At 37.9% G+C, this 14943-nt stretch overlaps 1 protein-coding gene across 1 annotated transcript; it reads left to right on the plus strand.

The window, feature by feature from the left end:
* The first annotated feature begins 8903 nt into the window (after positions 1-8903).
* Positions 8904-9842, plus strand: LOC143668952 (homeobox protein NANOG-like). The gene has a single exon (XM_077143565.1). The coding sequence runs from the start codon at positions 8904-8906 to the stop codon at positions 9840-9842; it is 939 nt and encodes a 312-aa protein (XP_076999680.1).
* The last annotated feature ends 5101 nt before the right edge of the window (positions 9843-14943 follow it).

The following is a 14943-nucleotide window of genomic DNA, read 5'->3' on the forward strand; positions in this document are numbered from 1 at the left end:
GGCCTTAGAACTGTAAACTAGCAACTTATTAAATTCCCCTTTTTAAAAGCCATTCCATTTCTGGTATATTTGCATTCTGGCAGTTAGCAAACTAAAACAAGTGGGATGGTGTTAAAATAAAAAAGGGGGACCATGAGGCTACTGCATAGAAAACCAATGAGGGTGTTGCAGGATCTGTATAAAGAGAACCACTTTCAGTCTGGACAAAAAGGGACAGAGAAGGGACCCATTGGAGGAAAAATAACTTCAGAGGCAAAGCCATGGAGGCTGAGGTCAGAAGTCAAGAGCCTCAGGCTAGGAGACAGGACCCAGCTAAGCATGTGGAGAGGGTGAGTTTGCCCTGAAGGCAGAGGTTGGGCCTTCCACTCGTTGCACTGGAAGAGTCATGCCACCTCAGGACTTGGAGAAGGTGAGCACATTCCTTGGGGTGTGGGGAGAGCCTGGCTGCCACCACATGCCTCCCACAGTTTCTATTAAGAAATTGGATCAATATTATTAAGGACCCCTTAATATGACACATCACTTCTCTAATATTAATATTATTGAGGACCCCTTGTATGACACATCACTTCTCTATAGCTATTTTTAAGATTATTTTTGTGTTTGAGGCTTGGCTATTTAGCTATAATATGTTTCCGAATGGATTTCTTTGAGTTTATCTTGCATGGAGTTTGTTGAGCATCATGGGTTTTATTGTCTTTGATCAGATTTGGAAAGTTTTCAGCCATTACTTCTTCAAATATTTTTTCTTCACTTTTCTCTCTTTCTTCTCCTTCTTGGACTCCTATGATTTTTATGTTTGTTTACTTGGTAGGGTCTTACAACTTTGCAGACTGTGTTTATTTGCCTTCATTCTTTTTTCTTTCTGCTCCTTAGACTGGATAATTTCAATGGCTTTATCTTCAAGTTCACTGATCCTTTCTTCTACCTGTACCAATCTATTGTGAATACCTTGATTGGATTTTCTACTTCAATTGTACCCTTTGTCTCCAGAATGTCTGCTTGTTCTCTGTTTATAATTTCTGACTCATTATTGAAATTCTCATGTTCACATATTATTTTCCTGATTTCCTTTCATTCTTTGTCTATGGAAAATCATTCTTTTTTTAACAATTCAATAAATGTTTTGGGATTCAAATTTGAGTTTTATCAACTATAAATAATCCCAATTGTAATCATGGTATGTCTTCCTATTAGTTCATATCATCACCTATGTCATTCAATAAAATTTTCTCTAATAGGCCCCCCCAAAAAAGGGGGGCCATGAATGGACAAATGATGATAGTATATCATCAACAAAAGGTTATGATTAACCCAATTCTATGCATCTGAAATCCAGGAGAAGAGTAAAAGATAGGAGCAAAGCAAATGGCATGTATTTAATATCTTGGAAAGGAAACAGTATAACTTTTTAGAGCCTGAAAAACCCTATGTATCTCTGTGGCTGACATATGAAAATTTAACAAGAGTATCTTTCAGGGTGGACTCTCACTTACCAATCCATCAGAGGCAATTGTTTTTAAGAGAGCATTCATTTATTAAATTTTGGCAAGAATTACAAATTTTATGGACTGAAATTTTTAGCCCATTTAAAGCAGGGGATGGGAGGGGGGAGGGAGAAAAGGGGATATAGAAGCATTCAACAAATGTTAGTTCACATCCCCTTCATAACTATAAAACTCTGCATGTGGCAATATTACTGTTTGATTTTTGTAAGGAGAAGTAAAACAGAACAAGCATAGTGTTGTGAAAAGAATACTCAAAATGAGAGTATTCTTGGCCTGCCAATAATTAGCCATATGATAGAAGGAACATTATTCCGATCAGGCTTCATTTGCATTATCTGGGGCTTGGGAAGTTGGAGCTTTCCAAAATGAGTTCCACAAAACACTAGAGTCCCCAGAGACATAAATAGGGGCTTAGTGAAAAAGAGTTCTGCAATCAAATAATTTTGGGGAGCACTGTACACCATATCCCCCCCACCAGAGATTCCTAATGCATAGTAATATGTTAAAGACTCTGAGAAGTTCTACAATGAAGAAATCAATAGAACTTTACATAATGTAATGTTTCTGAAATTTTTTTCTGTGAAGCACTTTTATTTTTTAAAGAAACATTTATCACCTTCTTTTGAAATAGAGCTTGGAAAATACTAGCCAGGATGATGGCTTGGGTTCTTTTCGATTCTAAAAGTACTATTCTTTTTGAAACTAAAGCAATATAAATGGTAATGCTGGACTTAAATACATGAATGAGGGTAGGCCATCGTGGCTTGGTAAGTAGAGTTCTCGCCTGCCGTGCTGGAGACCCGAGTTCAATTTCCGGTGCCTGCCCATGCAAAAATAAAAAATAAAAAACGTGAGTGAGACTCAACTTATAAACCAGGCTGAAACAAAGCAATGCAAAGTATGTAGATAAATGCAGACTCAGAACAGCTAATGGAGTCAGAGTCAAGAAATGTCAATGCAGTGACATCATCACCTTGGCAACATAAGACATCCCTGGAAAAGTTTCACCTCAGAAACAACTAATAAAAGAACAAATACCACTATCCTGGAACTCTGGAGGACTATGGAGACTGGAGAAGAACTCCAAAAACATGAATCAAAGAAAGTCACTGAGAACAAAAAGCTAGGATATCTATGACCCAGATCTGCCAGCTCAGACCCAGCTCACTCACTGGTCCTATGCAGCTTTAGAGCCACACAAGGCACCTGGCCCAGTATCCTTTGCCATAGATTCAGACCATAGAGCCACTCACAGTTGTAATTTAGAACCCCACTCTTTTAGTTTGGTAAAGCTGCCAAAATGCAAGTGTGCTGGTTTAAAGCTATTACGTACCCTAGAAAAGGCCATGTTCTTTTAACCCATTCCTGTGGGTATAGCTCTGTTATAGGTGGGATCTTTCGGTTAGGTTATTTCAATTTGAAATGTGACCCACCCTTCATGATGGGTCTTAATCCTTTTACTAGAGTCTCTTATGAGAGCAGAAAGGACAGAAAAAACCAAAAGAGCTTACAGAGCCCTGGGAAAAGCTGAAAGAGACTTGAAGCCAGAAGCTGAAAGCAACAAAGCCTTGGAGAAAAGGACAAGCAGACACTGGCTGTGTGCCTTCCCATGAGACAGAGGTGTCCCGGATGCCAGCAGCCTTTCTTCAGAGAAGGTATTCTCTTGTTGGTGCCTTAATTTTGATACTTCCAGGACCTCAGTATTGCAACTTATAAGCTAATAAATCCCTATTTTTAAAAGCCAGTCTGGAATAGTGCATTTAGGCTGCTTTAGCAAACTGAAAAATTTTGGTTAGGGCATATAACAGCTTCAAACTACATACCCGCACATATCCAGATACAGAGACCCAAGTCTCCAGAGACTCAGGTGGCATATAAATGGCTAATGAGCACATGCATGCTAAAGGACCTGCAAGAAATAAAAGAGACTGCAGCAGAACTGTTGGCAAGAGGTGCACACAGTCAGCTCAGTCTCTGATTGCTGCATCTCCTAAATGAAAAAAAAAATAGACCTTTATGACATTGATCCCATTTGCCTTCCTGGGGTGGGTACCCTAACGAGAAAGTAACCAAGGCAGAAAAGCCTCACTGGAGAAAAAAATGGGGAAAACTGAACTGCTGTAATATAGGACAAGTCCAAGCACTGAAAAGTGTAATGAAAGGGGGGCACTGAGTGAGGGAGAGAAGCTAAACAAATCAAAGGAGCTGGGAGAAAACTGCACAAAAATATAGAACAGATCAGAATTCTTGGAGAAGCAACAGAGGAAAGGAAGCTTTCTCTTGGAGGTGAAACAACTGTACCTAAAAGGGCAATCTTAAAAGTTATGCCACATGTTAAGGGCAAGAACCAAGTGCAGAAGAGATAAGAAAATCTGAATAGTAAAACATGGGCAACTCCAAAGGTCCAGTATAAGTTAGACCAACCATCAAAGAAAAGCCTTAACACATAGCCAATCTACTACAAAACGTTAGACAAGAAGGAGAAACTGACCTTTAGAGTTATTACAACAAAATAATTGGATGCCCTGACATCAGTAAATAATCAAAAGTCATGCTAAGAAACAAAACGATGTGGATCAGTCAAGGGAACAAATTAAAACTTCAGAGGAGACACAGACTTAGCAACAACTAATCAAAGAAGCTCCAGCAAATCTAAATCAAAAAAAGGAGAAGAAGGAAAATATGAATAGAAATAATCTAATAGTGGCTATAGAGTGAAAGGACATTAACAGTCTGTGTGAGCATAGAAAAGAATTTGAAAATTTAAAGGAACAATAACAAATCACAGGAAAGAAAGGCATAATAATGGGGATTCAAATACACTAGAGGTGTACAACAGCAAATTTAAACAAATAGAGGAAAGAATCAGTGAACAAGAAGATAGGACAATCAATATCATACTTTCAGAAGAACAAAAAATAAATAAATAGGAAAAAACTGAGCAGTGTCTAAGGAGCTTGAGTAACAGCATGAAGTATACCAACATACATATCATGGGACTCCCAGAAGAAGAAGAGAAGGAAATAGGGGTGGTAAGATTATTTGAGGAAATAATGGCCGAAAGTTTCCCACCTTTTATGAAAGACATAAATATACTTGTCCAAGAAGCTCAGTGTATTCCAAACAGGATAGACCTACTTTGAAATGCATACTAATCAGTATTTCAAATGCCAAATATAAGGAGAATTATGAAAGCAGCAAGAGAAAAGCAATTCAATACATACAAGGGATCCTCAATAAGAAAAAGTGCCAATTTCTCATTAGAAGGCAGTGGTATGATATATTTAAGTTGCTGAAATAGAAATACTGTCAGTCCCAAATTCTTTATCCAGCAAAACTGTCCTTCAAAAATGAGAGTGAGTTTAAAACATTCACAGATAAACAGAAACTGAGAGAGTTGTCAGCAAAAGACCTACCCTAAAAGAATTGATAAAGGAAGCTCTTCAGGTAAAAAGGAAAAAAACAAAACAAAACAAAAACAGGAGAGACTGGTTTGGAGTAGTGTGAAGTCAAGATCTTTAGTAAATTTAATTAAATGGGTAAATGCAAAACCCAATAGTACTGGGTCCTCAATATATAATTCTACTATTTAATTTCTGTGAGAGTTAGAATACAATTGAATAAGAAAGTCATATTTTATGACAATGGGCACAAAATATAAAGAAGTAATGTGGGACAGAAACAACATATAAAGGGGAAATAGAGAGATACAGAAGCAGAGAATATATATGACAATGAAGTTATGTTGGTATCTTTTCAAATTCGTAGGTTAAGACCTAGGTTCTATAATACAAGCCCCAGGGTAAACACACACAAAAAAGTATTTTAAAAATGTACAGAAATGGAAATGAGAATGACATCAGTCACATACATCACAAAAGATCAACTATACAGAAAAAGAGAGACAAAAAAGAAATGACATATATAAACCAAAGAACAAAATGGCTGAAGTAAGTACTGCCTTTACAGTAATAACACTAAATGCTAATGGATTGAACTTCTCAATCAAAATACACAGATTGGCAGGATGGATAAAAAAGTGTGATCTAACTATATGCTGTTTACAAGAGACTCACCTTATATCCAAAGACACAAATAGGTTGAAGGTGAAAGGATGGAAGAAGGTAATCTGTGCAAATACTAACCAAATAAGAGCTAGGATAGCCATAGTAATATTGGACAAAATAAACTGTAAGTCAAAATCTGTTGCAAGAGACAAAGAAGGACATCATATACTAATAAAAGTGTCAATCCACCAAGAAGAAATAACAATCATAAATATGCACCTAATCACAGTGCTCCAAGATAACTGAGGAAAACACTGGCAAAACTGAAGAGAGAAAAAGACACTCCTTTAATAATAGTTGAAGACTTCAATATGCCACTCTCATCAATAGATAGGACATCCCAACAGAAGATAGTAAGGAAACGGAGAATTTGAGTAGTACGATAAATGAACTAGACCCAAGAGACACAAAGAACATTGTGACCAAATCAGTAGGATACACATTCCTCTCAAGTGCACATGGATTGTTCTCCAGGATAGACCACATGTTGGGTCATAAAAACAAGTCTCAATAAATTTAAAAAGACTGGACTTATACAGAGCATATTCTCTGATCACAATGGAATGATGCTGGAAACCACTAACAGGCAGAGAACTGGAAAACCCATAAATATATGTGTGCTGGTTGGAATCTGTTAGTACCCCATAAAAACCTATGTTATTTAATCCAATCACGTGGAGGCAGACCTATTGTAGGGTGGGAACTTCTGATTAGATTGTTTCCATGGAGAGGCGCCCTCCACCCCTCAATTAAAGGTGGGTCTTAATTTGCTTACTGGAATCCTTTAAGTGCGCTCACAGAGAGAGAGAGCTTAGATAGAATGTCCAAGAAGATGTTAAGCAAGGACCCACAGAAACTGAAAGAGCCAGAACCTGGAGAGAGACTAAATGATGAAATCCAGAGTATGCCCTGGAAAAACTAAGAAAGGACCCACAATGCTTAGAGAGAGAAATACCCTAGAGATGCTAAGAGAAGACCTGCAGGACACAGAGAGAAAACCACTGGAATTAGAAGCTGAAAGGAACAGAACTGGGTGCAAGGACCAGCAGATTCCAGCCACATGCCTTCCCAGCTGACAGAGATGTCCACATACTGATGGCTTTTCTTCAGAGTCCAGGTATCATTTTGTTGATGGTTTTATTGGGACATTTTCATGACCTTAGAACTGTAAATTTGTAACCTAATACATCCCCTTTGAAAAAGCCAACCCATTTCTGGTGTATTGCACTCCATCAGCTTTAGCAAACTGAAGCAATATGGAAGTTAAATAACATGCATAATCAATGGGTCATAGAATAAATCACAAGGGAAATCAGTAAATATGTTGAGACGAATGAAAACAAGAACACAACATATAAAAATTTATGAAATATAGCAAAGACAGTGTTCAGGGGAAATTTATAGCCTTAAATGCTTATATGAAAAAAGAAAGAAGAGCTAAACTCAAAGACCTGACTGCCAACCTAGAGGCCTAGAAAAAGAATGGCAAACTAAATCCAAAGCAAACAGAAGGAAAGAAGCAACAAAGATAAGAACAAAAATAAATGAAATAGACAATAGAAAACAATAGAGAGCATTAACAAAACAAAAAGTTGGTTCTTTGAAGAGATCAATAAAATTGACAAATCTTTAGCTTGCCCAACAAAGAAAAAAAGAGAAAAGATGCAAGAAAAAAAATCAGAAATGAAAAGGCATAGAAATAAAAAGAATCATAACAGGAATACTATCAAGAACTGTACACCTACACGTTTGATGATCTAGATGAAATGGACAAATTCCTAGAAACACAGAACCTGTGCTGACTCTAGAAGAAATAGAAGATCTCAACAGCTCAATTACATGAGATTGAATCAGTAATCAAATAACTCCTAACAAAGAAAAGCCCAAGACCAGAAGACTTCACAGGTGAATTCTTCCAAACATTCCAAGAAGAATTAATACCAGTCCTGCTCAAACTCTTCCAAAAAAATTGAAGAGGAGGGAACACCACTTAACACATTCTGTGAGGCCAACATCACCCTAAGACCAAAGCCAGATAAAGATACTAAAAGAAAATAAAATCACAGACCAATTTCCTTATGAATATCGATGTAAAAATCCTCAACAAAATACTATCAAACCAAATCTAACAGCATATGAAAAGAATTAGGCACCATGGTCAAGTGGGATTTACCCCAGTTCTGCAGATGTGGTTCAAAATAAGAAAATTAATTAATGTAATCCGTTAACAGAATAAAGGGGAATCATCTCCATTGATGCAGAAAAGACATTTGACAAAATCCAGCATCCTTTCTTGATAAAACCACTTAGAAAAATAGGAATAGAAGGAAATTGCCTCAGCATATGAAAGGGTACATATGGAAACACCCCCCCACACACACACACCCCTGCTAACCTCATTTTCAGTCAAAGACTGAAAGCTTTCCTTCTAAGACGTGGAACAAGACAAGGATGCCCACTGTCACCACTGTTATTCAGTATTGTACTGGAAGTTATAGCCAGAGCAGTTAGGCAAGAAAAAAAATAAAAGACATTCAGATTGGGGTGTACGGGTGGTTCAGTGGCAGAATGCTCGCTTTCCCTGCAGGAGACCTGGGTTTGATTCCTACCCCTACCTCCCCCCCGCCTCAAAAGGCATCCAGATTAGAATAGAAGAGATAAAATTTCCTCTGTTTGCAGACAATGCAATCATAAATGTATAAAGTCCTGAAAAATCTACAACACAGCAACAAGAGTTTAGCAAAGTGGCTGAGTACAAGATCAACATGCAAAAATCAGTAGTGTTGAGAGTGCAAGGGTAGCTCAGTGGAAGAATTCTCACCTGCCATGCGGAAGATCGGGGTTCCATTCCTGGCCCATACACTTCCCGAAAACAAAACGAAAAAATCAATCAAACAAAAAAACTTCAACAAATGGTGTGGCAATAAGGGGATACTCACATGGAAAAAGAAATGCGACCTCTGCCATGTAGCATACTAAAAAAAAAAGTCAATAGTGTTTCTATACACTAGTGATGAGCAATCTCAGTAGGAAATCAAGAAAAAAAAATCCATTTACAATAGCAACTAAAAGAATAGAATATCTAGGAATAAATTTAACCAAGGATGTAAAGGACTTGTACATAGAAAACTACAAAACTTTGCTGAGCTGCTGCATTGGGCTCTTTGACTATTGGTATTGCGGAGGGGGTGCCCCTCGTCTCAGGCTTTTAATACTTTCTTCCCTATAGACCTTCAAATTTTTCTAAGATCTTCCACCCAAATAGTCTTTTAAGCCTTCCTCTTACTGTCTAAGTGTTTGAATTTTTTTTCTCCTCCTACTCAACAACATGAGTGTAGATCTAGCTTCTCCCCAAAGCCTTCCTTGCCCCGAAACAGATGGTTCTAGCAAGTCTTCACCAATGCCTGAGATTTATGAGGCTGAAGAGAATTATGCGTCCCTGCAAATGTCATCTGCTGAGGTGCACCAGCCAGAGACAGTCTCTCCTCTTCCTTCCTCCATGGATCTGCTTATTCAGGATAGTCCCGACTCTTCCACCAGTCCCAAAGTCAAACTGCCTGCTTCTGAGAAGAAGAGTCCAGGGAAGAAGGATGAGGGCCAGGTCAAGAAACAGAAGATCAGAACCGTGTTCTCTCAGGCCCAGCTGTGTATACTCAATGACAGATTTCAAAGACAGAAATACCTCAGCCTCCAGCAAATGCAAGAACTTTCCAACATTCTGGACCTCAGCTACAAACAGGTTAAGACCTGGTTCCAGAACCAGAGAATGAAATGTAAAAGGTGGCAGAAAAACACCGACTGGTCAAAGAATGGCAACAGTTTGGCCCAGAAGGGCTCAGCACCGACAGAATACCCGGGACACTACTCTTCCTATCCCCAGGGGTGCTTGGCGAACACTTCTGGTAACTTTCCAATGTGGAGCAACCAGACCTGGAACAACCCGACTTGGAGCAGTCATTCCTGGAACAGCCAGTCTTGGAGCAACCATTCCTGGAACAGCCAGTCTTGGAGCAACCATTCCTGGAACAGCCAGACGTGGTATGCCCAAGCCTGGAATAATCAGTTCCAGAACAGTGGAGAGGAATCCCTGCAGCCTCTGGTCCAATTCCAGCAAAATTCTCTTACCAGTGATTTGGAAGCCACCTTGGGAAGTGCTGGGGAAAGCCACAACGCAATACAGCAAACTGTTAAATATTTCAATACCCCACACCACATGGATTTGTTCCCACCAAATTACTCCATGAATGCCCAGCCTGAAGACGCATGAAGATAAGGGTGAAGATGGGGATATGATACAATCTCAATCTGGGCACAGGCTGCATTACATCCTTCCTTCCAGAATTGACTGGAGAGCTGTGTATCTGACTTTATCCTGGTTTTCCTTGGTAATTGGGGGGTGCTTGTAGGTGGTATGAGTCTAATCAGGTTTCAAAAACTCAGCAACAGTCCAGATTACCTTGACTGTTTTGGGCAACATCAAATATGAGTTGTCTGACTAGAGAACTAGAATATAATAGTTTGGCTATCTTTAGGATTTAGCCTCAAGAATAGGAAGAAAAATAAGATGTGTGCTGGACGTACTCATGGGATTTGGGAGGCTTCACTGAATTGTTCAGATGGAAGGGTTAAGCTATCATGATCCTGCTTCACTGATTTCCCTACACTACCTCCAATTTGTTCATTACTATATTTGTTGATAAAAGTTTTGTTTTTGCATCATGGCAATACAGCAGTTTGCCTAGCTGATTTATACATTTTACAGGTAAATAAAATATATCTTTTTTTTAAAAAAAAAACTTTGCTGAAAGAAATCAAAGAAGATCTAAGTAAATGGAAGACATCCCATGCTCACCAATTGAAAGACTAAATATTGTTAAAGATGTCAGTACTATCCAAAACAATTTACACATTCAATGCAATCCTAATAAAAATTCCAACATCCTTATTGCACAAATGCAAAAGTCAATTATCAAATTTATTTGGAAGAGTGAGGAGATCCAAATAGCCAAAAACATCTTGAGATAGAATGAAGTTGGAGAAATCACACTTCCTGATTTTAAAAATTATTACAAGACTACAGTGATCAAAACAGCGTGGTTCTTGCACAAAAACAGATATTTAGACCAATGAAATAAAATTGAGAGTTCAGAAATAGACCCCCACATCTGTGATTTTTGTCAAATCTCCCAGGTTCACTCAGTTAGGAAAGAATAGTCTCTTCAACAAATGGTGCTGGGAAATTGGATATTCATCTGTAAATAATGAAAGAGAACCCTTATCTCACACCACATACAAAATTTAATGAATCAAAATTAATCAAAGACCTAAATTTAAGAGCCAGAACTATAAAACTCCTAGAAGAAAACGTAGGGAAGCATCTTCAGGCTCTTGGCTAGGCAATGGTTTCTTAGGATTTGCACCCAAAGCACGAACAATGAAAAGAAAAAGATGTATGGGACCTCATCAAAATCAAAAACTTCTGGGCATCAAAGGACTTTATCATAAGAGTGAAAAGACAGCCTACTTAATGGAAAAATATTTGAAAACCACATGTGATAAGGGTTTACTATCCAGAATATGTAAAGAAATCCTATGATTCAACAATTAAAATATAAACAACCTATTTTAAAAGTGGGCAAAAGACTCGGACGTTTCTCCAGAGAAGATAGACATATAGCCATAAAGCACATGAAAAGATGCTCAAAATCATTAACTATTAGGGAAATGCAAATAAAAATGACAGTGAGCTGCCATTCCACACCCACTAGAATGACTACTGTTAAAAAAACACAGGGCGGGCCACAGTGGCTCAGCAGGCAGGAATGCTTGCCTGCAATGCCAGAGGACCTGGGTTCGATACCCCGTGCCTGCCCATGTAAAAAAAAAAAAGAAAAAAAAACACACAAAATTACAAGTATTGGAGAGGATGCAGAGAAATAGGAACTCCCAATCAATGCTGGTGGAAATGTAAAATGGTGCATTTGCTGTGGAAGACAATTTGGCATTTCCTCAGGTATAGAATTACCATATGACCCAGCAATCCCACTTAGGGATATACCCAAAAGAACTGAAAGCAGGAACGCAAGGAGATATTTGCACCATGTTGTTCATGGTGGCATTATCCCCAATTGCCAATAGAAGGAACAACCCTAGTGTCCTTCAACTGATGAATGGATAAACAAAATGTACATATATTGGAATATTATTCAGCAATAAAAAGGAATGAAGTCATGAAGCATGTAACAACATGAATGAACCTTGAAGACATCATGTTAAGTGAAGGCCAGTTAGAAAAGGATAAATATTGTATGATTGCACAGATAAGAAATAATTAGAATAAGCAAACTCATCAAGTCACAATCTAGAATATAGGTTACTTGGAGCTGGGGTAGGGGTAGGCCATGGGGACTTAATGCTTAAATTGCACAGAGTTTCTATTAGCATTGATTGTAAAGTTTGGGTAATGGATGGTGGTGATGGTAGCACAACTTTTGAATGTAGTCAACAGCGCTGAATTATATATGTGAATGTGGTAAAGAGGGGACATTTTAGGTTATGTATATGACACTAGAATAAAAATTTTGAAAAAACAGGACTGTACAACACAGTGCACCCTATTCTAAACTATGGACTATAGTTAATAATACAAGTATAAAAATATTCTTTCATGAATTGTAATAAATGTACCACACTAAGGCAAGGTGTTAATAATAGGGTGGTATATGAGAAATCCATATTTAATGCATTAATTTTCGGTAAACCTGCAATTTCTGTAATATCAAAATAACTTCAACATTATCATTGTCAATGTGAAGACAGCCTCCCTATCCCTTCAGGCCATGCTTATTTGTGGAGCTGAAATAAGGCAATTTACCAATAAAAACTCTACTGAGACTTCAGCTCCCTTAATAAAGGTGATCTCTTATCCATCCATCCTTTCTACAAATATTGAGCACATACCATGTGCCAGGCACTGTTCTGGGCTTAACTTGATAGATGGCGCCAGTGTGTGTCAGAAGAGAAGCTCCTGTAATGGCAGACCTTTAACCTGTGCACAGAGCTACAGTTTGAGGAAGAGCTCATCAATTCTGCTGACCACCGGCAGATGGTAACCACTCACTTTATTAAGTGGCATTTAGGATTTAAGAATAGCATAGTTGGACCAGCACCTCTTTAACCCAACCTGCAACGAGAGATACCCTGTGGTGTTGCTTTATTACCCTAGGACAGTTATTTAACCTCTCCGGTGTGAAGTTTCCTTATCTGAATAATGGAGATGATAAAAGCATCTGCTTCTTAAAGTCATCTTGAGGACTAAATGTGAGAAGGCGTTTAAAATGCAGAAAGGAAGGGCTCAAAAATGTCAACAGGTATTACTCAGTGTGGTAGGTACAGTTCTCACATCCTTTGACAGAAAAGGAATGGAATTTGGTGGCTGAAAGTAGCATTGCTTCACAGAGCAAAAACAACGTTAACAAATAGAGGAGAAGATAGAAATAATAAAAAAAATAGCAAACGGCACAATAAACCTGACGGTAATCATTTGAACAGAAGCAAGAAATTGAGCAGGTTTTTTAGTTACTGCCTTCCCACAGGGCACTTTTAGAGTACCTTAGTTGTCTAATAACTTCCTACTTGCACTAATGCAAGCAATTGTGAATTTTTTGTAGTTTCCCTGTTTGTCAGAGGAGTATTTGACTTGCTGATGGAGCGCCCAGTTACATTACCTCCCAGGGAAATCATAGGGTTATTAGAAAGTCAGTTTAGCTTAAGCTTATTCTTCAGCAGAGGAAATAGTTGCTTCAAAGCTCTGAAATGACTCAGGTAGCTAATATGAGCCAGAACTCAGAATTTAGAAGCCTTAGGACCAGCTTCCTCATTCCTTGAAAAGGTCTGGGGAAGAGAAACTTGGGGACAAGAAGGGTAGGTAGGACTTTTAAAAACCTTGGAGAGCTGCTTGAACAGAAAAGATTCCCCAATCGGGGCAACTCTTTCTAGAAATGATCTAGATATGCAAATATAAGTATTCGTTGAAAAAAGTCATCCGTGTGGGAATGGTTATGATGCTTTGGGGGCACAGATGATTTCAGTACGTCTCAGTTGAAGTGTTTCCATCGCAGTCCAAAACATTCCATGCTCCACTCTCATAACAAGTGATGATGTCTCAAAGAAAAATTATCCTTTTTGTGAGCTCTCCACAGTCTGAGCTGATGAACAACTGAGCAACGATATTCTCATTTGTATGAAAATTCATGTGGTGAAATTGAATAAGGGAAAATAGAATATACCCATAAACAAAGATGATGAAATATGTCAGCAACTTAGCATGGTACTCATTAAATGGCGTATTATTACTATTACTCTCATACTACTAAGTTTTTTAATTAGGGAATTTGAAAAGATTTTGTGAACTGCTATCTTCTTTTTAAACAAATGTTATTATGGTAATAAATGTGCAACCCAAAATTTCCCATTTTAACCACTTTCATGTGTACAATTCAGTGACATTAAATACATTCACAATATTATGCTAATATTTTCACCATCCATCACCAAAAATGTTTTCAACACCTCACACAGAAACTCTATATCTATTAAGCAATAACTTCCCATTTCCCTCCCTCACCCCCTACTCCCAGCCCCTGCTAACCTATAGTCTATTTTCCATCTCTATGCATTTGCTTATTCTAGGTATTTTATATAAGTGAGATCATGCAATATTTGTCCTTTTGTGTTCAGCTTATTTCATTCCACATGTCTTTGAATTTCATCCATGTTGTCATATGTACCAGAAATTAATTTTTATAACAAAATGATAATCCATTTTATGTATAAACCACATTTTGCTTATCCATTCACCTGTTGATGAATACTTGGGTGGCCTCCATCTTTTGGCTGTTATGAATACTACTATGAATATTGGTGTACAAATCTGTGCAAATCCCTGTTTTCAGTTCTTTTGTGTATATACCTACGAGTGGAATTGCCAGGTCATTTGGTAATTCTATGTTTAGCATTCTGAGAAACCACCAAACTTTTCCACAGCAGCTGTACCATTCTACATTCCTGTCAACAACGTACTAGGGTTCTTATTTCTCTGTATCATCACCAACATTTCTTATTTTCCCTTTTTTAAATAATAGCCATCTTAGTGGATGGGAAGTGGCATCTTCTTATTATTTTGGTTTGCAGTTCCCTAATGGATAATGATGTGAAACATCTTTTCACTTACTCATTGGCCATTTGCATGTCTTCTGAGAAATGTCTATTCAAGTCCACTGTCCATTTTTATTTATTTATTTATTTAGTTAGTTAGTTAGTTATTGTCTTTTTGTTGTTGAGTTATAGGAATTCTTTATATATTATGG

Source organism: Tamandua tetradactyla, chromosome 25 (genome assembly GCF_023851605.1).
Source record: "Tamandua tetradactyla isolate mTamTet1 chromosome 25, mTamTet1.pri, whole genome shotgun sequence".
In the NCBI taxonomy this organism is placed as follows: Eukaryota; Metazoa; Chordata; class Mammalia; order Pilosa; family Myrmecophagidae; genus Tamandua; species Tamandua tetradactyla.

Excerpts from the sequence above, each read along its gene's own strand:
- LOC143668952 (XM_077143565.1), top strand. The coding sequence starts at position 8,904 with ATGAGTGTAGATCTAGCTTCTCCCCAAAGCCTTCCTTGCCCCGAAACA.